The sequence below is a fragment of the Camelina sativa genome, chromosome 7, assembly GCF_030686135.1.
Source record: "Camelina sativa cultivar CO46 ecotype springtype chromosome 7, ASM3068613v1".
Taxonomy (NCBI): Eukaryota; Viridiplantae; Streptophyta; class Magnoliopsida; order Brassicales; family Brassicaceae; genus Camelina; species Camelina sativa.
Window position 1 is genome coordinate 28,799,611 of NC_141886.1, and position 23,495 is coordinate 28,823,105.

General features: G+C 35.4%; 2 protein-coding genes and 2 pseudogenes across 4 annotated transcripts; 2 read left to right on the forward strand and 2 right to left on the reverse strand.

Annotated features, from left to right (window-relative positions):
* Positions 1 to 14: 14 nt before the first annotated feature.
* On the reverse strand, positions 15 to 1,163 carry LOC104702858 (transcription factor MYB73 pseudogene; annotated as a pseudogene). The gene has a single exon (XR_015561263.1). The product of XR_015561263.1 is annotated as a transcription factor MYB73 pseudogene (transcript).
* An 11,322-nt stretch (positions 1,164 to 12,485) lies between these two features.
* On the forward strand, positions 12,486 to 15,455 carry LOC104702860 (putative LRR receptor-like serine/threonine-protein kinase At4g37250). Its single transcript, XM_010418781.2, has 2 exons — positions 12,486 to 14,509; positions 14,693 to 15,455. Exons 1-2 carry the CDS (start codon positions 12,877 to 12,879, stop codon positions 15,379 to 15,381), a joined length of 2,322 nt encoding a protein of 773 aa, XP_010417083.1. The 5' UTR covers positions 12,486 to 12,876; the 3' UTR covers positions 15,382 to 15,455.
* Positions 15,456 to 18,506: 3,051 nt separating this feature from the next.
* Positions 18,507 to 20,084, reverse strand: LOC147941820 (uncharacterized; annotated as a pseudogene).
* A 1,200-nt stretch (positions 20,085 to 21,284) lies between these two features.
* Positions 21,285 to 22,902, forward strand: LOC104702862 (protein RER1C-like). Of its 2 annotated transcripts, none has more exons than XM_087457298.1 (3): positions 21,285 to 21,983; positions 22,324 to 22,504; positions 22,600 to 22,902. In XM_087457298.1, exons 1-3 carry the CDS (start codon positions 21,577 to 21,579, stop codon positions 22,636 to 22,638), a joined length of 627 nt encoding a protein of 208 aa, XP_087313424.1. In that variant the 5' UTR covers positions 21,285 to 21,576; the 3' UTR covers positions 22,639 to 22,902. The 2 variants fall into 2 exon arrangements, with proteins under 2 accessions (XP_087313424.1, XP_087313423.1); XM_087457297.1 differs by having other exon boundaries at positions 21,338 to 21,983; positions 22,597 to 22,902.
* Positions 22,903 to 23,495: the final 593 nt, after the last annotated feature.

Genomic DNA, 23,495 nt, shown 5'->3' on the forward strand with positions numbered 1-23,495 from the left:
TTTATGTTATGTAATGATGCAAAAATCAATCCATTTATTAAGTTTTATTTTCGAATGAATTGAACAAATTTGGCTCTTCTCTCTTTCTCACTACTCGATCTTTCCTATTCCAATAAACTCTCTAAACCCTACATTACTTCCTTGCACCATACACGAACTTGCTCCTCCTCCTCCTCCTCCTCCGCCGCCGCCATTTCCACCGCCGTTCCCTAGGTGCAAATCCGTCATATAACTCCTAACCTCCGTCTTGATCATCTCCTGCAACACTGTCATAAAGCCTCCACCGAATCCATTAATCCCTCGTTCCTTCTCTTCTTCTTCTTCTTCTTCTTCTTCTCTCTTCACCGGAAACAACTCTGCCGTATCTCTTCTCACCGGAGTTGACTCTTTGACCCAAGGCAAAGACAAACTCAAACAAGTCACCGGATCTTTCTCTTCCTCCTCCTCTGACGACGAATGCTCAATCAAAACCCCACCAGCTCTAGCCGTCGGTTTAAAAACGTGGGAAGACGGCAAAACAGATCCACTAGACTGCTCGCTGACGTCAGATCCCGTCGGGCTTAACGCCGTCAACACAACTCCAACTCCACCGCCACCACTCGCCGTCCGTTTTAACGGCTGTTCATCAGTTAAACTACCATCGTACCCTCCTCTCTGCCCGCTACATTTACGCTTCAGCGTAGAGTTCCAATGATTCTTAATGGCGTTATCGGTGCGACCATTGAGAAGCCTAGCGATCGTAGCCCACTTGTTACCGAACCGAGCGTGAGCGCGTATGATGGTATCGTCTTCCTCCGCCGTGAAGCCACGGTGCTCAACCTCCGGAGAAAGCTGATTACACCAACGGAGACGGCAAGATTTACCGGAACGTCCAGGGACCGATTTGCTAATGAGGGACCAGTTCCTTGGCCCGTGCTTTTCAACAAGCGTTTGTAACAGATCGTCTTCTTCAGGACTCCATGGTCCTTTGATCCGATCCATTTCTTTCCGGGTCGAACCAGACATCGTCGGATCTTTGTTTTTTTTTTTTTTAATTAAAATAATCGGATCGTTTAAAACGCGTTTCTTTGTTTGTTTGAGAGGATAAGTGTGTGAAGAAGAGGAGAGACTAATTTATACGAGATGTGCTGATGGTTATAAAGGTAACCGGTTCTACCGGTTAGTTTTTTTCTCGTTAGTTAACAACAAGAACTTTTTTAATTAACTAATTTAATTTTCTATTTGTAACTGTGACTTTGATTATTTAATATTTATGTTTTAAAATTTGCAACCGAATCAAATTTGAAATAAGTAAAACAGACACAAAACTGAATTATTTTATATCCCGTTTGATTTTATTATGATAAAATCCGAAAACTTAAATTTAAACCGAAGCAAATATTTGTTTTTAAGTCGTAAACAGGATTTGCTCTCGTTGATTAAAATTAATTTTTGTTTTTTTTTTGCGTAATATATCTAAATTGGATTAGTTATGTATGTACGTAATTTATGTCAATGAAGATGTAACGTTAACGTATGTATTTGAATACAACAATTCACGTTAGCGATTGGCGGTGCGATTGTGGGGAATTTGCGTCTGGGAGAGAGAGAGAGTGACGTTGAAATCAAATAAGAGAATCTTTCCAAAAAAACGGTAGGGGATTTGGGATACAGCTGTAATCAGACACGTGTCAGTTGAATAGTTAACTGTGTGTAAGATTGAAGAGTACAGTTGTGGTACTTTGAGATACATGAGAGCGTTTTTTTTTTTCATAAATTTATTCATTTATTCAAAATCGTTTCGTTTTTAGTTATTATTGTGTGTGAAGAAGAAACATTTCGTTATCAATTTTAAAAGCAGTGACACAAACGTCACATTGTAATTTACGTATTAGAAACGTATAAGTATAGTATCCCATACTTATTGAGTGAGTGTTCTTTTGTTTCGTTTTTTTTTTTTTTCAATTTTGCAAGTGAGAAGAAGATAAGGATGACGTTAAAGTGGTTTTAGGTTCAGTATAATAATAGTATTAATAAGTTTTTTTTTTTAGGTTGGATTCTTCAGAGACTTTTTTGAAGCCAGCCTGTATGTCATTATTATTAGCACTTTATTTTTCTATATATAATCAGTTAGATTTCGGATATTCGGAAAAGAAAAAAACTACATACGGAGCAGAAAACGACAAGATATGTCGATCAGAGGAGCCGAGCGTTACTATTCTTTTTTTTCTTCTTAATTTTATATACATTGTTTAGAAAATCGTTACTACTCTTTTTCTTAATTTTGTTTCTTTGTAAAATTTGTTTATAATAATAATAACATATTTTTAAAAGGGAAAAGACAGGCTGTTGTATAAAACAGCCAAATTCTCCAACTGCCGATAACCTAACCCATTACTCTGTTTTTTCACTACATATTTTATGGTACACTATACGAAAAAAGTTTATAGTTTAACCCAAAAAAAAATTAATTATTTTGATTCCAACGTTAACTAAAAATTTAATAAGTTTTATCGAGTTTACATTGATTAAAAAAAATACATTGATTATCAACTAAATCAACGAATTTTGATAAATATTTATTTATGATTTTAATGAACTTTTTTTGTTAATTACATAATAAGTAAACATAAATAATTTTATGATTGATTTGTGAATCAAAAGTTTTTATCGAGTTTTATTAGTCTTGAAGACATAAAACATTATTTAGATCATTTTCATCTCATCTGGATCTTCATTTTTAAATTATATTTTAAAATAAGAATTTATTCTAACTCATCTTCATTTTTAACTCCAAATTTAGAGTCATTTATTTCTAGGTTATACTAAAATTTAGAAGTTTTACCTTTTACACTTGAAAAAGAATATAGTTTGGGAAAAATCAAATTCTAAAATAGAGCTACTCTATTTAAGAAAAGAAAAACTAGATAAGTTGTTGGACTTGACCAAATTATACAAAACTATTGATTAAAGTCATGAATTCTACGTCATTGTTCTTAGATTTTACTTATACAAGTCAAAAAGATTGAACATAATGACATGATCTCTCGTAAACTACAGCATACATAATGTCATGACCAGGGGCGGATCTACTCACAAGGTTGGTAGGGCACGTGCTCTATACAAATTTTAGAAATTTAGCAAATAGCTATGGCCAATATAGTGTTTCTAGCTGAGTTGGTTAAGGTTGCCCCATGCTATATCTAATGTCTTCGGTTCGATCTCTCTTTCATGATTTGTTTTAAAAAAAAATTCTTATTAATTAATTGTCATTTATAGTTTGTGCCCATGTATAATTATGTTCTGGATCCGCCACTGATGATGACGAAGATAAAACTGAAGATATTATTTAATTAATACTATAGGTTCATAACTTTGAGAACATATGATCATTTAAAAATCATAATTCTCTCCTACAAACTCCTAGTTATAACAACATCTCAAAAAGATTCATGTCGAAATAAAAAGTTTCTTCTTTCTTTAGTTGTTTATAATATACAGTATAAAACTAAAAGGGAGAATACGTTAAACCGTACGTACATGAGCCGTGTACCGCACAGAAACGAGGCACATGTTCCAATGCCAAAAGGGGGCTTCTCGTGAGCTTCCCGATCATACTCTTTCATCAATTACAATATTTGAACAAGGAGAAACCTAAAAGAGTTCTTAAGTTTCTGTCTAATTATCGAACCCAAATTATAGATTTAGGACATACTTTACATTATATTAAACAAGACGGTGTCATTAATGGAGATACGTATCGAGGTTTTTCCCTCACCGGTCCATCGGATTCGTATCTACTACCAAATTCCCATAATTGTATATTATCACCACCACTAATTATATTTGCTAAAAATTTTATATCCTTCTTTTATTCAAATAATAATGTCATTGACCAAGTAATATAGTCTCTATGTGGTCCGCAATTGTACTTGTATATTCTCATTTAATAAGTTAGCATTCTCTTCACGTGAGATTTGATTAAATGACTCTCTCATTTTCTCGATACCCTAACACGTTTTCCGTATATATTTATGAATGGTATAACTTTGCATATGAAATATTTAGGCGTTTGAGTGTGTTTTATTTTCCATTTTCAAAGTAACCAAAGGATATTTAAGTTTATATTCAATTTGGTTGTATGTTTAATGGGTTTGTATTAGAAGATTTTCCGCTAGGTTGTATGATTGCTAATATAGCTATGTGCATTTCCTTCTTCTTTTTTTGCGTTTGTTAATAATATGAGTATATATGATATGTATGATGTATCTTGTCCTTTTGTTATTTTATGATTTTGACTATTGTAGTTTTTCATGCTTATTAAAGATGCTATGTCCCTTGATGTTTTTTAAAAGTATTGGTTTATGATGTAGAGAAGCATTTTACACTATTAACTGTTACGTCCTTCGAAATATTCTGAAAAAAAAAGCTCCTTTAAAAAAGTACAATTTTCTATTACGTACGAATTCTGAGGGAGAATGTATTGTAACTCAATTAAGTTATATTTTTTTCACGAGTAAGGAAATTATTCCGCTTAGTCAGTCTAAATTCCATTATATATATACTCACATCGAGACGTAATGTCTACTTTTGTCGAGAGAAAAGCATGTGACTGCCGAAAATAAACCATGTGACTATCTCTCATTTCCTTGTAAAGTAGTTTATTTTAACTATTCTAAAAGTTTTGTTTTCAGGTTCGATGTATGTGCTGGTGTGCACATTCCTTTTGTTAATTGATTATATCCTATTAATCCAAAGTAGGAGATTCTTGTAACGATATTGTCTCGATAATTTTGTGATTAGAAAACCTGTAAAATATATTGATCTAAGTAACGAAGAAGATAACAAAACTAGATTGGCGTGTCTGTGTGTTCTGTCTCCATTGTTCATGGGGGCATTAGAAGTCAAAGAGACAGCTCATTCATTTGTGAGCTTACACTTTGCAATTGAAGGCAGGTTGTCGTCAACGTCAACTCGATAATATAGGTGAGATTTTTGTGTTTGGTTATCCTGTCATAATGTCATTTTAAAGTCTAACAAAAAAATAGTTATTACATATTTTGCCTAATTATTATAATTAAACTGAATCTTTATGTATTTCACGTAATTTTACTATTATTCAGAAAACCAAATCAAGTAGCAAGGAAAGTGCAGTTGAGCTTTTCAGATAGTGTGGTATAACAGTAATTGTTTAAACTACCCATATATTGCATACGACGTCATCTTTTGCTAGTAGTTAATAATAACTTAATATAGTAAGATCATTTACTATAATTACCTAAGATTTTTTCACTTCTATATGTTGTTCGTTCGCATACAATTTGTCCTTAAACAAAGATTGGTTTTAATAGTTTCAACTGCCACTCTGCCAGGGACACGTGAAAGCAACTATCGATCACGTGCGGTCGAAACAGACAGACGTGAGACTTGTTTCCCACCGGTCAGGCAGAAAAAAAAAAAGAGTTTACGAGGCGAACAAATTTGACTAGGCCAATGTAAAACGGAAGCGCACAACTATAATTTCATAGTATATATAAAATGCATGGGGCAGCGAGCTTAAGATATGGTTGTTGGGTTCTACGAGATGTCACATATCATATGTGTCATCATATTTTTCTTCCGTATAGTAAGTATTTTGTATGTACCTAATTTATATATATGAGATGACCCATCATATATACCCATTTATAGTTTTTTTAGTCATAGGATAACCCAAAAAAAAGTCTAAGATTTAGGATTACCAAAAATAAGGTTTAATCGCTGATCATAAAGTATCACTGAATATATAAAAATTCGCTGAACATAAGCTTCGAGTCATTTCGAAATCATAGAGATCACTAGTCTAAAAGACTAAAACAACCAAATCCAAATGAGATTAAAATACCTCAGCACCAGTGTATCCACTTGCACTAAGAAGGCTAATCTTAATATCCTCTTTTGAGATTTAGCAGAAGTCTATTAGCTGAAACTCTGAAGCTCATTGAAGGTTGAGGAGCCACCAACGTAAACCTCGACTTGTTTCTTTTGCTACACGAATCTTACATACAGTACATGTTTTAAATAAGAAAGAAAGATGTTTAAATTAGGAATTTAAAACTAATGAACCTTATTGGGCCTTCTTTATATAATTATAACCCATCTAACCCATCGAGATAACCAAAACTGTGCAAGACAAAATGCTTTTGCTTTTGTGTTTGTTTATATTGCCAACTAAAAGAAATATATTATTTTTAACCGTAAAAAATGCAGAACCATTAAATCAAAATATATGATGAATCAACGGTCGATCCGGATATAAAAATAGCCGTTGAAGAAACGCTTTTTTTTTTTTCTCCCAATTTTTTTCTTTCTTAGGGGTTTTCGCATGAAAAATGCTTTGATTCGAGGACTGGTGAGGAGATTCATCTTGAGTAATCTTAAGATTAGTATTTATTTCTCTGATCTTCTTTGTGTTCTTTTTTTTTTTTTTTTTAAATAAGACAAAGGAGTCAAAAGACATTGGAAGGGTGGTTGTGCATGCATGTAAGGAAATGAGTTGCGATTTGTTGGATTAAAGAAATCTTAAGACAAAGATTGTGACTTGTTTGATGGTAAAAATGACCAGAACTTGGACCAACGTACGTACCGCTTAAAAAAGTTTAGCCCAAGGAGGCAAGTATATGACATTCACATAAAATGAAAACTAACAAATTCTTTTTTCTTTTTCTTTCAGGTCCGTATGTGCTTCTCAAGTTAAGATGTTCAGATTGTCAAGACTTTTGATAGGTATATGCTTTCATAACTTTTTATTTTTGTTTAAGTGCTTTCCAAAGTTGTTTGTAATTAGTGTATGAAAATCAGAAGTGAGAGACACATTCAGTTGGGAACAAATTCCAATTCGAGAGACGGTATTTTTCAGTTTGAAAATCATAATTTTTTTTTTTTTTTTTTGAAAATAATGTTAAATTATATTCAAAGGAAAAATACTGTGTTACAACTAGTGCATCATGCTTTTGAGAAGTTTATATAGAGAGTACAAAAGTTGGAAATTAAAATCTAGAGCCCAGCCAAAGAAGAAGGCCATCTGCGTTGCGTCGATCACCCTTAAGCATGATTGCCAACAGGTGGTCCCTCATGTGTTTGTGAATAAGTTGAAGAGGCGGCTTCGGAGTTTCCCCATGTTTCCTCCCATTTCTCTCTTGCCAAAGAGTATAGAGTGTTGTGTGCAGAACAGAAGATGCCAAGAATCTCAGTGTCCGATCGCTCCAAGTGCTATTAATTGAAGCAAGTATCGAAGACCAGCTAGTAGAGAAACGTGTCCCAAAAAATTTCTGTGCAAGATTTTCCCATATCTCCGAGCTATAAACACAGGAGAAAAACAAGTGATCCCGGGTTTCAGTAGCATTGTTGCAGAGGACACACTCCCCTGTGTTTAATTTTATTATTCTCTATGTTTAAGTGCTCTCTTATTGTATATAGTGGATGTATCTTAGAGTCTCTCGTAGATATTAATTTTGATATAGGTGCGACTTATGTAGATTGTGATTGTGTTCCTTGAACCTTGGTTACAAAAATTATAAAATATATATAACGAATTTAAGTTAATGTGGGCATTCAGAAACTTTTGGAGATATATACTTGCTAGATAAAAAAAAAGCCTTTGTAAACAAAAAATTTTGTAAGGTGTAAAGAAAAATTCTGCATTCACACATATTTGGGCTTTCACGTGTTTGAACTTCAATATATTTGACTACGATCCCTTAACGTAAGAAAAGTTTTATACTACTTTATTCTAGTGGAGTGGTATGAGAAAAATAAATAGTAGCCACAGGTATCTATAATCTATATGGTACTATATATATATATAGTTTTACACTTCTATAATAAATAATGATGACATTCGAGTGTCGGATATACAAAACAACAAGTGGAATCGACTTACGTAACTTTTAATCACGGGGTTAAATCACTTGACCCAGTGTCCTAATTGGTATTTTAATTTTGATTATGTCGATGCTACATGAGTACATGTGGTCATATCTTGATCACGTGCTGCTACAAGTCCAGACATTTCATAATTTGTTTAGTATGCATCACAAATATTAATAACGAATTTAAGATATGGAATGTATCAGAACAATCAATGAGATTTAGTAATCCGAATTGAATAAAATTTGCAAATGGATTGGTTAATTGTGGTGCAAGAAATTGGAGAACTTTATTACATGCACGAAGAGAAGTAAGAGGAACAAGATCCGGTTTATAGGCAACACTTAACGTTTGCGTTCAGAGACTTTGCTTCTTACTTCAAATTACCACTACAAAAGCCAAGTTCCCTACTTCATAGGGCTAAAGTCAATTCTCGCATAGTCAGAAACATTGTAGTCGACTAGATCGAACAGTTTTCACTTTTCACCGGTGATTCGTAAATTAATGAAGACACTACAAAGCAGTACTAATCATTTTGTTTCTTCTTTGTTAAAAAAAAAAAAATCATTTTGTTTCTAATTTCACATGACCAAAATAGTTTTATAACATGTATATTGCACGAAGTAATAGTTGTAGAACAAAAAAAATTGGGATAATAATAGCTTTCACATTTTATAACTCAATATGCTCATATAACATTTCATCATTTTTCGTTTAGTACAATCACTATATATTTTTTCTATTTTGTTGACAAAAAATGTATTGTTTATATATATATACACGATTTTATTTTTGCAAAAGGTATTATTCATCACATATTTACAATGAGTCAACGATGCAAAACAAAGATAATTACAAAACTATCAGAAATTATGTAAACATATTATTAGCTATGTACTAGTGAAATTACTAACTACGAAGTGCATATATAACACAGTTTAATAGCCTCTATCAGCACTTCTTAGTTTAATAGCCACTTTTTGGTTAAAAATATGTGTAATAGTTTGACCCAAAAAAAAAAGTTTAATACTCGAGGATACTAACTAAAGTTATATTAACTGTCTGTGTATATATAGATTATAAAATCTTTAAACAAAAGAAAATTATAAACTGAAGTAATTAAAGAAAAAAAAAAAGGAAATTTTTTTCTAGTAAGTATAAAACAAGAAACATTTTGAACTGAATATAAGTCAAATGGGCAAAAAAAAGAAAAGAAAAAGAGGCAAATAAGCAGTGAAAGAGCTAAAGCACCGCTTTACTCTTTTAAGTTTTAATTATGAATCATTTGATTTGACCTCCACTCGCCTTGGCTTTTTTTGGTTGTTCTTTATTGAAAAGTAAATAACATAATCAGCACATAACATGAGTTATCGAGAAAGCAACTCTTAGTAGTATTTTAAAGGAATATGCACTGCATACCGCTCAAACCAAAAAGAATCAAGGATCTATTATCGGTGTTAGAGGGTTCTCTCTCTTTAAATACAATTGCGTTTATATCTATTTCATATTTTACATATTATTTTTTAAATATCATATCATTTTTTTCACATAAATAATAAACTTTCTTTTTTCTTTCATATGCACTATCTTTCCCTTTCTACTCTTTCTATTACTCTTTCCCTCTCTTCATTTTTTTCTCTCTTTTCTCTCATATTCATTCATGTTGGAAATTACGTTATTATCTTTTGAAACATGCTATTTTTTCGAATTACATATAATATTAGTTAATTTTTCTTTTTAACATGTTACAATTTTATATAACACGTTATTTTATATACTAAACACTATTTAGTTCAATATAACATATGAAATATTTTTATATAACACGCTATTTTTATATATTAAACGTTATTTAGTTCAATATAACATATAAAATAGAAATTTTACATGTTATTTCAAAAAATTTCATGAATCATTCATTCTTTCTAATTTAACATTAAAATAACAAAAGAGGATGATTATGTATTTTCACTCTCCAATAAATATGGACTCATTGGTATTATCCTATAAAAAAAAATATTTTTGTACTATTTTATTCATTTTCTCCATAATTGTGGTATTTGCTAATATTATCTTATTTTAAATGTATTTTTATAATTTATGAAACCACTTTTCTCATTTTGTTATGATGATAATTCATCCTTTATTTAGAACCCTAAATATTTTTTGTATTCATCTTTGATCAATATTATCAGTTCTCCGAATGGAAGAAACATAAGCTTGATGTTATGTTTAAACCGCATCTTTATTGAGCACTCACTTGTGTTGGTTAGTTTTAGTTTAGGTTCATTTAGTTTGCTCCATCTTTGTCGGTTTTATTTTAAAAAGGGAAATATAGTAAATTTGTACAAGTTATAGTTTTTGGTGAAAATATTTTTTGAATAGGTCAATCAACTCATAATTAATATCGTCAAACACATTTTTTTAACTCCTCCAAATTAGTTCCCACCAGAAAAAAAAAAAAAAAAAAAAAAATACATAACAGAGAACGTCAATCAATTTTTTTTTTTTTTGTGAATTTTTTTACACCACTCTATTAATTTAACAATATAATTGTTGCACCCAAGTAATCCTAGATAAAGAAAATGGTATCTTGCTATCTTACACTAATGTCCAAATAGGCATTTTCATAACTTTCTAATGTCCATAGTTTAAACTTAAGTGTATGACTTAGTCATATTAATTTGTTGGAAAAACATATGCCATTATTCTTCTCATACAAAAGACCCATTAGAAAAACTAACAGGCTGTGTTTGTGGCTTTTACTATTAGATTCACTGTAGTAATTAAAGGGTGTGTCACCAACTTTTCTGAAATTTTATCAACTTAATAAGTTGTTTATTAAGAAGTGGGTAAAGCTAACACACCGACCTTTTACTAAATACTACTACTAATTATCTAAAAAGTCTCAAAGCTTATAAGAATACAAGGAAGCAAAAACAAATAAATGAAAAAAGAACACCAATCGAGTGAAATGATGAACATACACCTTTTTGTTTATATGGATGAGATCCAAAATTTTGGGGCATACATGAGATATTTTATTGATAACATTTGCATTACATGATGACGGTAAAAAAATAAAATAACATATTTGATAATGATGTATTATTAGTCAAAAAGAAAAAAAAAAAGTTAAAGTCATGTAAAAATTGTCCATGCATGGTGGATTGTATTTGTACCTGATTTTAAGAATAATTTTTCATTGTCAAACCATTTGTATAGTTGTTCATCGTAATTATATATGGTGTTGCTAGTTTAGATTTAAGTTAATATTTATGACTAAATAAAATGATCAAATATCTAATCAAATGTAACATATATACAACTCAAAAAACTCATGTGAAATTTCTCTATTTGTTTGTTAACCTAATCGTGATTGGGTATCCATCTAAATACACTTTGTATATGGTAAAATTATCATTTTAAACAAATTACAGAATTTATTTTTCCCTATTAATATATCATCATATCATATCCTATAAGGACCATCCAATTAGGGGAACAAAAAAAATGGACCCTCCAGAAATTAAATTATTGTCATAAATTTTTTAGACAAAACTGATTTTGTCATAAAGAAATGAAATGTAGAATCTCCGTGACGACTGATATAGAGAAAGCAATAAAAATAATCATAGCAAAACAAGCAATTAAAAGCAGCACATGGAAGCCATTTGCACAAGGATAATTCTTGTAAGAGCCCCATTACCTAAAGGTTGATAAATGATAATAATGATAAAAACAGCAGAAACATTCGAACCATATGATAATATTAAACCATTTCCTCTAAAAGAAACTATACTAGATTCGATTTTGCTTGCTTGATCCACTAGCTGTATGAACTAAAGAAACATAAAACAGTAAACAAAGATGAAGGATCTATGTAAAGTCAAAAGGAAAAAACACTAAATTCTTTAAACAAGCTGTTTCTGCAGATCATGTTATGTCTTTTAGCTATTAAATCCTACGACCTATAAGATTCTACTAATAGCATCTCTAATGAACAAAAAAAAACAATCAAATTTTTGATTAACTTTGTTTAGTTATCTATATAGAAAATTATAGTCTAAACTATTTGTATAAAAATAGATCAAATCCAAATCCTAATGAAATTCATGCATGACCCCGGACAATCAGATTAGGTGAAAAATTAAAGCCATCAACTTTTATTTTTATGTTTTTGGGAGTCGTTTTTTCTTTCTTTTAAAAATATAAAATAAGAATTGTTATATTTGTAGGGCCATAGAATTTGTTTTTTTACCGAGGAATTTGCTAAGTATTTAGCAAATATTTCTACAATTAAACACATTTTTAAAAGCTAATATTTTAAATCCTACCAAAAATAAAAAGCTAATATTTTTAAAGATTTCGAAAATAAAGACCACAAATATATTAAGTTGATTTAGGTGACCATTTTCACTAGATTGGTCCCAACATGCAACTATTTATTTTTGTTATATATTTTATTTATAATATTGTTGGTATTTTATTAGACTTGAAAATTTGGGTTTGAACTCGAGTGATCGACGTCGTTGACAATATAGTGTAACGTATAACCAAACTATCATGGTATATCCTTGACATACGATTATAGAACCAATATTTTCTTCTTTTTTGGATTTTTTTTAAATAAAAATAAGACTCCAAAAAAAAAAAAAAAAACCCTGATTTTAAAGAAATAAATTTGTGATATTCAATGATTAATGAACCCTGGAAACTGGAAGTGCAAAAATGCATTGATTACTTCAACACAAAGAAAGAAAACACAAAAAAATTGATTATAGTATTTATAACAACTGGTGCATATGTCGCAGAGAGCAGGAGGAACAGAGAGGTTTGGTCTTGACTCGCGTGAGCTGTTTCCCCCTTCACAGTTCACACTCTCTCTAAGTTGATCTCTCTTTTAAGTCTCTCTTCTTCTACCTCTTGACTCTCTCTCTCTCTCTCTCTCTCTCTCTCTCTAGCGATGCGGTGTCTTCATCGGAAGCCATGATGAAAACACCGATCTTCGTCTTCTTCCTCTTCTCCTTCTTCTTCTCTTCTCTGTTTCTTGTCTCCTCTGGTTTAAACTCTGATGGAGTTCTCTTAATGAGTTTCAAATACTCTGTTCTTCTCGATCCTCTCTCTTTACTACAATCATGGAACTACGACCACGACAATCCTTGTTCATGGCGAGGTGTGTTGTGTAATAACGATTCAAGAGTCGTGACTTTATCACTTCCGAACTCAAACCTCGTCGGCACGATTCCTTCCGATCTTGGTTTCCTCCAAAACCTCCAAAGTCTCGACCTTTCCAACAATTCGCTCAATGGGTCATTACCGGTTGAGTTTTTCGCCGCCGGTAAGCTCCGGTTTCTTGATTTATCAAACAACTTGATCTCAGGCGAGATCCCTGTCTCGATCGGAGATCTACACAACCTCCAGACGTTAAATCTCTCCGATAACATCTTCACCGGAAAACTACCGGCTAATTTAGCGTCTCTCGGAAGCTTAACGGAGGTTTCGTTAAAGAACAACTACTTCTCCGGCGAGTTTCCCGGCGGCGGATGGAAATCGGTTCAGTTTCTTGACATTTCCTCGAATCTAATCAACGGTTCACTTCCACCTGATTTTTCCGGCGACAATCTCCGGTATCTGAATGTCTCGTATAACCAAATCTCCGGCGAGATTCCTCCCAACGTCGGTGCCGGTTTTCCCAAAAACGCCACCGTTGATTTCTCTTTCAACAATTTAACCGGTTCAATCCCAAATTTTCCGGTTTACCTTAACCAGAAATCAATTTCGTATTCCGGAAACCCGGGTTTATGCGGAGCTCCGACCCGAAACCCGTGTCCCATTCCTTCCTCTCCGGCCACCGTCTCCGGCTCCGTCTCTCCGCCGACGTCTACGCCTGCACTCGCAGCTATACCGAAATCATTCGGTTCTAATTCAGAAACCAAACCGGACAAAAACTCAAACCCTCGAACCGGTTTAAGACCAGGAGTTATAATCGGAATCATAGTCGGAGATATCGCCGGTATCGGAATCCTAGCTCTTATCTTCTTCTACGTTTACAAATATAAGAAGAACAAAACCGTAGAGAAGAACAACAACAATCAGAGTCTTGAAGCTCATGAAGCTAAAGACACAACTTCGTTATCACCATCATCATCAACAACCACATCTTCTTCATCACCGGAACAATCAAGTAGATTCGGGAAATGGTCATGTCTCCGTAAGAGTCAAGAAACCGATGAAACCGAAGAAGAAGACGAAGAGAATCAACGGTCAGGAGAGGTTGGAGAGAACAAGAAAGGGACTTTAGTAACCATCGATGGAGGAGAGAAAGAGCTCGAAGTTGAAACGTTGCTTAAAGCTTCTGCTTACATTTTAGGAGCCACCGGTTCGAGTATAATGTACAAGACGGTTCTTGAAGACGGTACGGTTCTCGCGGTTCGTCGGTTAGGTGAGAACGGTTTGAGTCAACAACGCCGGTTTAAAGACTTTGAGGCGCATATTCGAGCTATTGGTAAACTGGTTCACCCGAATCTGGTGCGTCTCCGTGGTTTCTATTGGGGCACCGACGAGAAATTAGTCATTTACGATTTTGCTCCTAACGGTAGCCTCGTCAACGCCCGTTACAGTGAGTCAACCATCATCACTTTCTCTCTCATTTATGATAAAGGCGCATGGTAGCATTATATATCCTATGCGTATTAGTTGGTGGTAGTTAGACCTACATTTGATAAAGTAAACGGTTGGTCAAACCTTTTGTCACTTGTACAATCTTATGCATATTTGCTGAATGTGTTTTGTGATTGGACAGGGAAAGGAGGATCGTCGCCATGCCATTTACCGTGGGAGACTCGGCTCAAGATTGCCAAAGGTTTGGCTCGTGGGCTTGCTTACCTTCACGAGAAGAAACATGTGCATGGTAACTTGAAGCCTAGTAATATACTTTTGGGTCATGATTTGGAACCTAAGATTGGCGATTTTGGGCTCGAAAGGCTTCTCGCGGGAGATACTAGCTATAACCGAGCTAGTGGGTCATCTCGGATTTTCAGCAGCAAGCGATTGACAGCATCCTCGCGTGAATTTGGATCCATGGGGCCAACACCGAGCCCAAGCCCTAGTTCCGTTGGGCCTATATCGCCATATTGCGCGCCCGAGTCGCTCCGCAATCTCAAACCGAACCCGAAATGGGATGTGTTTGGGTTTGGAGTGATCCTTCTTGAGTTGTTAACGGGAAAAATCGTGTCTATTGACGAGGTTGGGCTTGGAAATGGATTGACGGTAGAAGATGGGAATCGGGCATTGATAATGACTGACGTGGCGATCCGTTCCGAATTGGAAGGCAAAGAGGACTTTTTACTTGGCCTTTTCAAGTTGGGTTATAGTTGTGCATCTCAAGTTCCACAAAAGAGACCGACCATGAAAGAGGCTTTAGTAGTGTTTGAAAGATTCCCTATTAGCTCGTCGGCCAAGTCTCCAACATACCATTACGGACACTATTGAATAATCAATCAATCTTATACTAACTTTGTAAGCCTCTTGAAATCTTTCGTAAAGTATTATCTTATTCATTCACATTAGAAACGTATTTATACATATAGATACAAGATATGGGCCTAATGATAAGAGATACATGACGGTGGCCCATTCCCCCCCCTCAAGTTGGCGGGGGAGTAACGAATGCCAAACTTAGACAGTAGTTTGTCAAAAGCTGGACTCGGGAGAGCCTTAATTAGAATATCGGCGACTTGTTCTTTGGTAGTAATGTGCTCTGTTGTAAGAAAACGATCTTAAACAGCATTTCTAACCTGATGACAATCAGACTCAATGTGTTTAGTACGCTCATGAAAGATGGGATTCGCTGCGATGTGAATAGCGGCTTGACTATCACAAAAGAGTTTAATAGGCTGTGGATGTGGAAGACCGAAAGTACGAAGAAGTTCACGTAGCCACTTCAGTTCACGTAAAGTAAAGGCCATTGCACGATATTCTGCCTCCGCTGAGGAGTTAGAAACCGTGTGCTGCTTCTTAGTCTTCCACGAGATTGGAGAAAATCCGAAGAAGACGACATAAGCACTAAGAGACATTCGAGTAAGAGGACATGCATTCCAATCGGAATCACAATAAGCAATCAAAGATGTATCACTATCCGAGCGAAGAAGAATACCCTGATCCGGGCAACCTTTAAGGTAGCGAACAACACGAATGGCAGCTTCCCAGTGAGGAAGGAGAGGCGTCTGCATGAACTGAGAGAGAATATGTACTATATAACTCAGCTCCGGGCAAGTAAGACTGAGATAAATGAGACGACCGACAAGGCGACGATACTCTTCTGGACGTTTTAAAACAGACCCTTGAGCGGACGCAAATTTATGATTAGCTTCAATAGGAGTAGAGTACGTCTTAGCACCATGTAGACCAACTTCTTTGATAATGTCATGAGCGTATTTCTGTTGGGAGAGAAAGATACCGTCAGAACCACGAGAAACCTCTATGCCCAAGAAATACTTAAGATCTTTCATGTGAAAGGACTTGCTCATGTAAGACTTGAACTGGTCAATCTCCGCTAAATTATTTCCAGCCACAATGAAATCATCGACGTAAACAAGTACATGCAGGACAATGCCATTTTGAACAAACGAAAACAGTGAGTAATCCGGATAGCTTTGTTTAAAACCAAACTGTTTTAAAGCCTTAGTAAGTTTCTCAAACCAACAACGAGGAGCTTGACGGAGTCCATATAACGATTTGCGGAGTCGATAAACCTTAGAAGAATCATTAGTGTGAAAACCAGGAGGTAGTTTCATATAAACTTCTTCTTCTAAATCACCATGAAGAAAAGCATTGTGAACGTCCATCTGATGGACCTCCCAATGTTTTGCAGAAGTGACAGCAAGAAGAAACCGAACCGTTGTCAACTTAGCGACAGGAGCAAAAGTCTCGGTAAAATCAGAACCTTCAACTTGACGATTGCCAAGAGCCACCAAGCGAGCCTTGTAACGTTCAAGTGTGCCATCAGAGTGATACTTCAGTTTATAGACCCACTTACTGCCAATAGCTTTCTTTCCAGGAGGTAAAGTAGTGATTTCCCAAGTATTGTTATCCTCAAGAGCTTTGATTTCAAATCCCATTGCATCACACCACTCTTTTATTTGAGAAGCATCATGATAGTTTGTCGGTTCCGTACCAGTAGTAATGGCTGCCATGAAGACTCGATGCATTTCTGAAAATTCTTTGTCAGATAAGGATATAGTGAGAGAATCGAGTATCTTACCAGGAACCGTTGTAGAGAGACTAGGATTAGTGAGACCAGGAGAATAGGGGGTGTAGTAGATGATGGAGAACGAGCTGTATAAGCAACATAATCTTTAAGCAGAACCGAAGGATACTTTTGACAATGACCTTTCCCAAGTAATTCTGGTAACCCCGGAGACACGGGAACTGATTTTGCAGGAACCGGTGGCAAGGGTGTAGTACACAGACTCAAGGTAGGTGAACTACGTGACGACAGAGAACCAAGAGTAGAGTCCACAACATGGGATGAAGGAGCAATCGTCGGTGATATTGTAGCGGGGATCGATGATGTGGTCAGTGGTGAAGAAGTGGTGTTTAATGGTGAAACCAATACATCATCAACAAAATCAAGAGAGGAATCCATGATTGGATGTGGGGCTTCAGAGGGAACAACATCCGATGATGCAAATGGAAACACATTTTCTTGAAAAATAACATCACGACTAACAAAAAATTTGTTAGTCTCCAAATCATAAAGCCTCCATCCTTTCTTGCCATAAGGGTAACCTACAAAAATACAGCGCCGACTTCGTTCCCCAAATTTGTCCTTATCGCGAGATCGAAGATGAGCGTAGCATAAACAACCAAACGTACGAAGCATAGAATAAGAAGGACGAGTGCCAAACAAAAGTTCATACGGAGATTTACCATGTAGAATTGGCGTCGAGTGCGATTGATCAAGTAAGTAGCAGTGAGAATGCTTTCACCCCAAAATTTGCCAGGAAGATGACTCTGAAAAAGACATGCACGGGCAACATTTAGAATATGTCTATGTTTGCGTTCAACACGGCCGTTCTGCTGTGGTGTGTCTACACAAGAAGTCTGATGAAGAATGCCTTTTTCTTGAAAGAAGGATGTAAGACACATGAATTCAGTTCCGTTGTCGCTCCGAAACGTCTTAACCAGTTTGTTGAATTGTCGTTCACTCATAGCACAAAAATTACGAATTAACTTAGAGACTTCGGATTTTTCAACCATGAGAAACGTCTATACTGACCGCGAATAATCATCAACTAAAGTTAAAAAATAACTTAAACCACAAGAAGACGGTGTGCGATAAGGGCCCCAAACATCGCAATGAACAAGCTCAAAAGAAGTAGTAGTTTTATTTAAACTTTCTGGAAAAACTTGACGTGTTTGTTTAGCATGAAAACAAATATCACAATTTTTAAGCTTCTCCAAATCACTACGAGACTGATCAAATTCTGATAAAGAAGGCAAAACACCGATAGAAGGATGTCCTAGTCTGTGGTGCCACATGGCTGCCGAAGAAGATTCTTTGACAGCTTTGTTGACACGAGCAGCAAGAACACCGGTAAAGTAGTACACCCCCTCACGCTCTTCACCCGCACCAATCAAAGTCCTCGTAAAACGGTCCTGCAAGAAACATAAAGCATCAGTGAATATCGCGATACAACCAGTATGTTTTAACAATTTGGCAACAGATATTAATGTGCAGTTAAAATCAGGCACATAAAGCACATCAGGAAGAGTATTTGTCATTCAAAGCGAGAGTCCCGCGTTGAGTGGCACGAGAGGCAGTCCCGTCGGGTTTGGTAACATCCGATGGGATAATATTGGTTACGTCCGTTAGTAATCCTAGATCATTGGTCATATGATGCGAAGCACCTGTGTCAAGGATCACATCAGTAAGTTGAGTTTTACTCGACAACTTCTCAGAAGAAGTATTTGGACGATGAGCTTGCAGGAGAGAGATCAGGTGAGTAATTGGTGGTGGAAGGAATGCTTGAGCGAGTGGTTGCAACATTAGCTCGTGCTCGACCACGAGCTCCAGAAGATGAGGTTCGACCACCACGGTTGCTGTTACCACGACCGAAACTTCCTCGACCAAAGGAGCCTCGACCTGTAGAGTGTGTAGACCCATCTTGACGATGTTGTTAAAGCCACCAATCGGGATAACCATGGACTAAGAAACATTCAGTAACTTCATGTCCTTGTCGATGGCAATGAGTACATGTGAAGGATGATCGATCACGAGAGCGAGGAGCTGAGACAGCCGCAACTTGAAGTGGTGAAGCTTGTACAGTAAATCCAATAGCATCGGTTTTGGCAACATCCTTAAGTCGAGAAGCATTAAGATTTTGCTCTTCACGAATTACACGTGAGTAGACATGGTTAAGATCGGGTAAGGGATCCTGATCAGTAATAGCTGATCGAATAGGCCGGAACCGTTCATCCAATCCAAACAAGAATTGATGAACTTTGTCAGCTTCACGTTCCTTGGCGATGTCAGGAGCTGCAGCGCACGTACACGATCTGCTGGTTTTGTAATTTTGTAATTCTTCCCAAAGCTTGGTTAATCGCCCATAGTAAGCCAGAACTGGTTGTCCATCTTGCTTGCACGCAGAAATTTCATCTTTGAGTAGTTGCTTGCGAACACCATTGCCAGTGGAGAACCGTTGTTGAAGACTGTCCCAAAGGTCTTTAGCATCAGATACAAAAGAAACGGTTGATCGAGTAGTAGGATCAATAGAGGTTCTAATCCATCCTATGATCATGGAGTTAGCAGCTTTCCAAGCTGACAAATCAGGTTCCGTTGTTGGCTTTGTTATTGAACCATCAATGAAACCGAGTTTTTGTTTAGCTTGGAGAGAATTCATAAGTTCTGTAGCCCTTTCAGAGTAATTGTTTTCTTTCAAGACAACAGAGGAGATCAAAGCACCGGGATTATCCGATGCATTGAGAGCGTAAGGAGAAGGATTAGTAACAGAGGTAATAGCTCCAATCGGAGAAGAAGTCATGGCCATGGAGGTCATTGAGACAAAAAAAAAATAGTAAAGAGAAGAAGAAGTAGTGAAAAGCGGCGGTCAAACGGTGACAGCGACGTTTTTAGAGAAAAAAATAAAAGAAAAAATTAGGGTAGGTCACAGAATTGCTCTGATACCATGAAATCTTTCGTAAAGTGTTATCTTATTCATTCACATTAGAAACGTATTTATACATATAGATACAAGATATGGGCCTAATGATAAGAAATACATGACGGTGGCCCATTACCTCTCTCGAAGGCTGAAGTATATACACATGATGTAAGTCGTTTTTCTTTGTTGTGATTGTCCTCTTGGTTATTTTTATATATACTTTTTAGGATACTAGTATACTACCAAGTGTGGTTTTTAGAACTTAGAATATTGGTTGATGATGGGATATGTGCTCGCTGGCAGTGAGGGTGGCCATTTCGTTTACTTGTAGGTTCGGTTTGTTGATTTGGTTGGTGTTACTAAAATTCTAGTTGAATTATAATCTAGTTAGTCTAGTTTGGTTTTGTATTTGATTTGGTTTGTATTCAGTTTGGATTTTGGTTTGGTTTGTGTTGAAATTGGTTCCCCAATACTTGAATCGTTAATGTTTTGTGTTCTACTCAAACTATTTGTATAAAATAATCTTTTATCAAATAATTTTTGTAGGATTTGATAGATATTGTAAACAAATAAAATTAGTTGATAATAATCCGTTGTTGTTTTGGTTAGTGAATTTGATATTTTGGTGAATAAAATTGAGATAAAACAATAATCAAATTAACAATATTGATTATCTTATTTATTTAACAATATTGAATAATTATATTTAAATGTTGTTTCTTTAATTAAATAAATAGATCAAGTTATCGAAAACTGAACCAAAACTTCACTTTAACCAAGCATGTTTTGCATAGATTATAGTTTGGTTTAGGTTTGTTGATGGTTCAGTTTAGTTTAATTAGGTTAACATTTCCACTATTATAGACTTAGTTGGCTTAAAATTAGTTTTACTAACATCTGATTGTACAAAGATCTTGAATAGTGATGGAAGCATGTCAATGTGGTTTAAGTTATATATATATATATATATATATGACTTAAAAAAACCAAAACCCATAAAATATTATCTTATAGTTTGGATAAAATTTCTAAATTTTCGTAAATCAATAATCTAAAACCCGAAAAAACTGAACCGAATTTCAAACTAATACCATATTAAACACTCCAATCGAAACAAGTATAATTTTGATACTATTATGTTTGATTGGTTTATTGGTTATATAAGATAGGTTGACGGTGATTTCAGCCAATTAAAATATATATAGAGTTTGATTGGTTATATGAAATGGTACAAAAAATTTACGGAATAAGAATAAGAATTAGCAGTAAGTAATCGTAGTACTTTGTTGAAAAAAAAAAGAAAGTAAAACTGAAAATACAAAATTGTAACGTTTTTGTGATTGGTTATAACGAGATCGGTAAATTCCATACCGATACAGAGTTACCACCAATCAAAAACCGTAACTCTTTCGTAAACCGGATCTGATGTGAACAAAAACAAAAATATCCGAATCTCCGTCCCCTCCGTCGCAGTTTCCGAGGCGCAGACACAGTTAGAGAGAGAGAGAGAGAGGATCCACCGATGGAATCCGCAACCACGGCTAGTGGTATCCCTCCGGCACCGACAACCACCACCGATGAAAATCTCCAATCGAGCGAGTCATCATCACCAGCCGACGCAGTGAACCGATTGATCCACGCCGTAACGCAGCGGCAGCAACATCTTCTCGACAAAACTGTGCCTCACGTTCTTTATCGATGGATCGCATGTCTCTGCGTCGTGTTGATCTACTTCATTCGCGTTTACTTCGTGGAAGGCTTCTACATCATCACTTACGCCATCGGAATCTACCTTTTGAACCTCATCATCGCTTTCTTATCTCCTCAAGAAGATCCTGAGGCTTCTCTTACCACCGGTGGTACTCTTCCTACTCGTAGATCCGATGAGTATCGACCTTTCGTTCGCCGTCTCCCCGAGTTCAAATTCTGGTTCGTTTCCTTTGGTTTTCCCTGATTCAGTACAATGAATTGGTTAGATCTGATCTAGGGTTTTAGTATAGAAGTTGGGCATAGTCTTAGTTTTGACTGAATCCTGTAGATTCACATGACATGAGAGGATGATGAAGTATGTGATCAACTTCAATATAGTTAGAGAAACTATGTTTGCAGTAAGGTTTGGAACCAAATTTTGTACAAGGATGATGAAGTATCGATTTGATTAATATGTAGACATTGTTGTTTTGCTGAAGGTTGCATAAAGATGTCACTTGGATTGTTGTTGGTTCATTTGTAGACGTTGTTGTTTGATGTGTTTTTTGTTTCATTGAAGGTTATCGATCATAAGGGCTTTCACAATCGGGTTTATGATGACGTTCTTCGAGGTGTTTGATGTACCTGTGTTCTGGCCAATACTTCTTTTCTACTGGGTGATGCTGTTTTTCCTCACGATGAGGAAACAGATACAACACATGATCAAATACAGATACGTCCCTTTCTCTTTTGGGAAAAAGGTAAATGTGTTTTCTGTTTATCCTTCACCAGAACAAGTTGAGTTGTTTGTAGTTTTCTAACTTCGTTCTCGGTTTGTGTTTTTTTCTTGCAGCAGTATGGAAAGAAACCAGCTCCAACAGAGAGCAGTGAATGATCAATGAAACTGTTCAGGTCAGCAATTTCAAGTCTTTTGAGAGAAAGTAGCAGTTTAAAAGGTCGGTTTTTTGTTTTCTTTTGATCGCCTACAAATCTTTGTTAGGGATGAAAGTAGAGAGATAGACTCTCGTAGCCTGTCTCTAGGCAGATTTTGCTTTTTTTTTATGATCCTGACTATTTTTACTGGTTTCATCTGATGAACAACAATGTATCTTATTTGTTACGTCTCTTTCAAGGAGAATAATAAATGTTTTGTACTTTACCCTTTTGTAATCATCATGGTTGAAACTTAGATAAATCTCTGTGCAGTTCTATCGATACTTATGCAGTGCGTCCTGGTTTTGAAAGAAGAGAAATTTAGATATGCTTAAACACTGAGTTCTTATTTCCGGGTTGAGGATAAGATACGATGTTTAATGAATATGAATGCTACTACATAACTCAGAACCTCACTAACATAATCAAATAGTTAGCTTAGTACATATGTATCATTCACAGCAGATGTTTGAGAGTTGAGATCTTGACAGCTTCCTTAAAATGGTGGTAAGTATCAATTATGACCAGTTTAACATTAGCACACTAGCTACGATCATACATTAAGATCTTTTATAAGTTCATTAGCTACCTCTAGACAAAGTTACGAAATCATCAACCCGCAAAACGGGAAATCGCAGCCATGATTTGATGTAGAGCGGATCTATCTTTTAGTGAGGCGGAAAATCTTAAAATGGGCCAGATCGCTCTAATAAAGGACAACGCCTAAGGACTGGAGCCGTGGACCCAAAGCTTGACTAATGAAGCAAATTGGAGGAAAGAGCATCTGTATATTTGTTTAAAGTGAGAAATCACTTTTGA

What these genes read in the sequence shown, in the direction of transcription:
- LOC104702860 (XM_010418781.2), top strand. Translation starts at nt 12,877, where the DNA reads ATGATGAAAACACCGATCTTCGTCTTCTTCCTCTTCTCCTTCTTCTTC. An exon ending in CCTCGTCAACGCCCGTTACA is followed by an intron (nt 14,510 to 14,692) that starts GTGAGTCAACCA and finishes GTGATTGGACAG; the next exon opens with GGAAAGGAGGATCGTCGCCA.
- LOC104702862 (XM_087457297.1), top strand. Translation starts at nt 21,577, where the DNA reads ATGGAATCCGCAACCACGGCTAGTGGTATCCCTCCGGCACCGACAACC. An exon ending in CTCCCCGAGTTCAAATTCTG is followed by an intron (nt 21,984 to 22,323) that starts GTTCGTTTCCTT and finishes GTTTCATTGAAG; the next exon opens with GTTATCGATCATAAGGGCTT. An exon ending in CTTTCTCTTTTGGGAAAAAG is followed by an intron (nt 22,505 to 22,596) that starts GTAAATGTGTTT and finishes TTTTTCTTGCAG; the next exon opens with CAGTATGGAAAGAAACCAGC.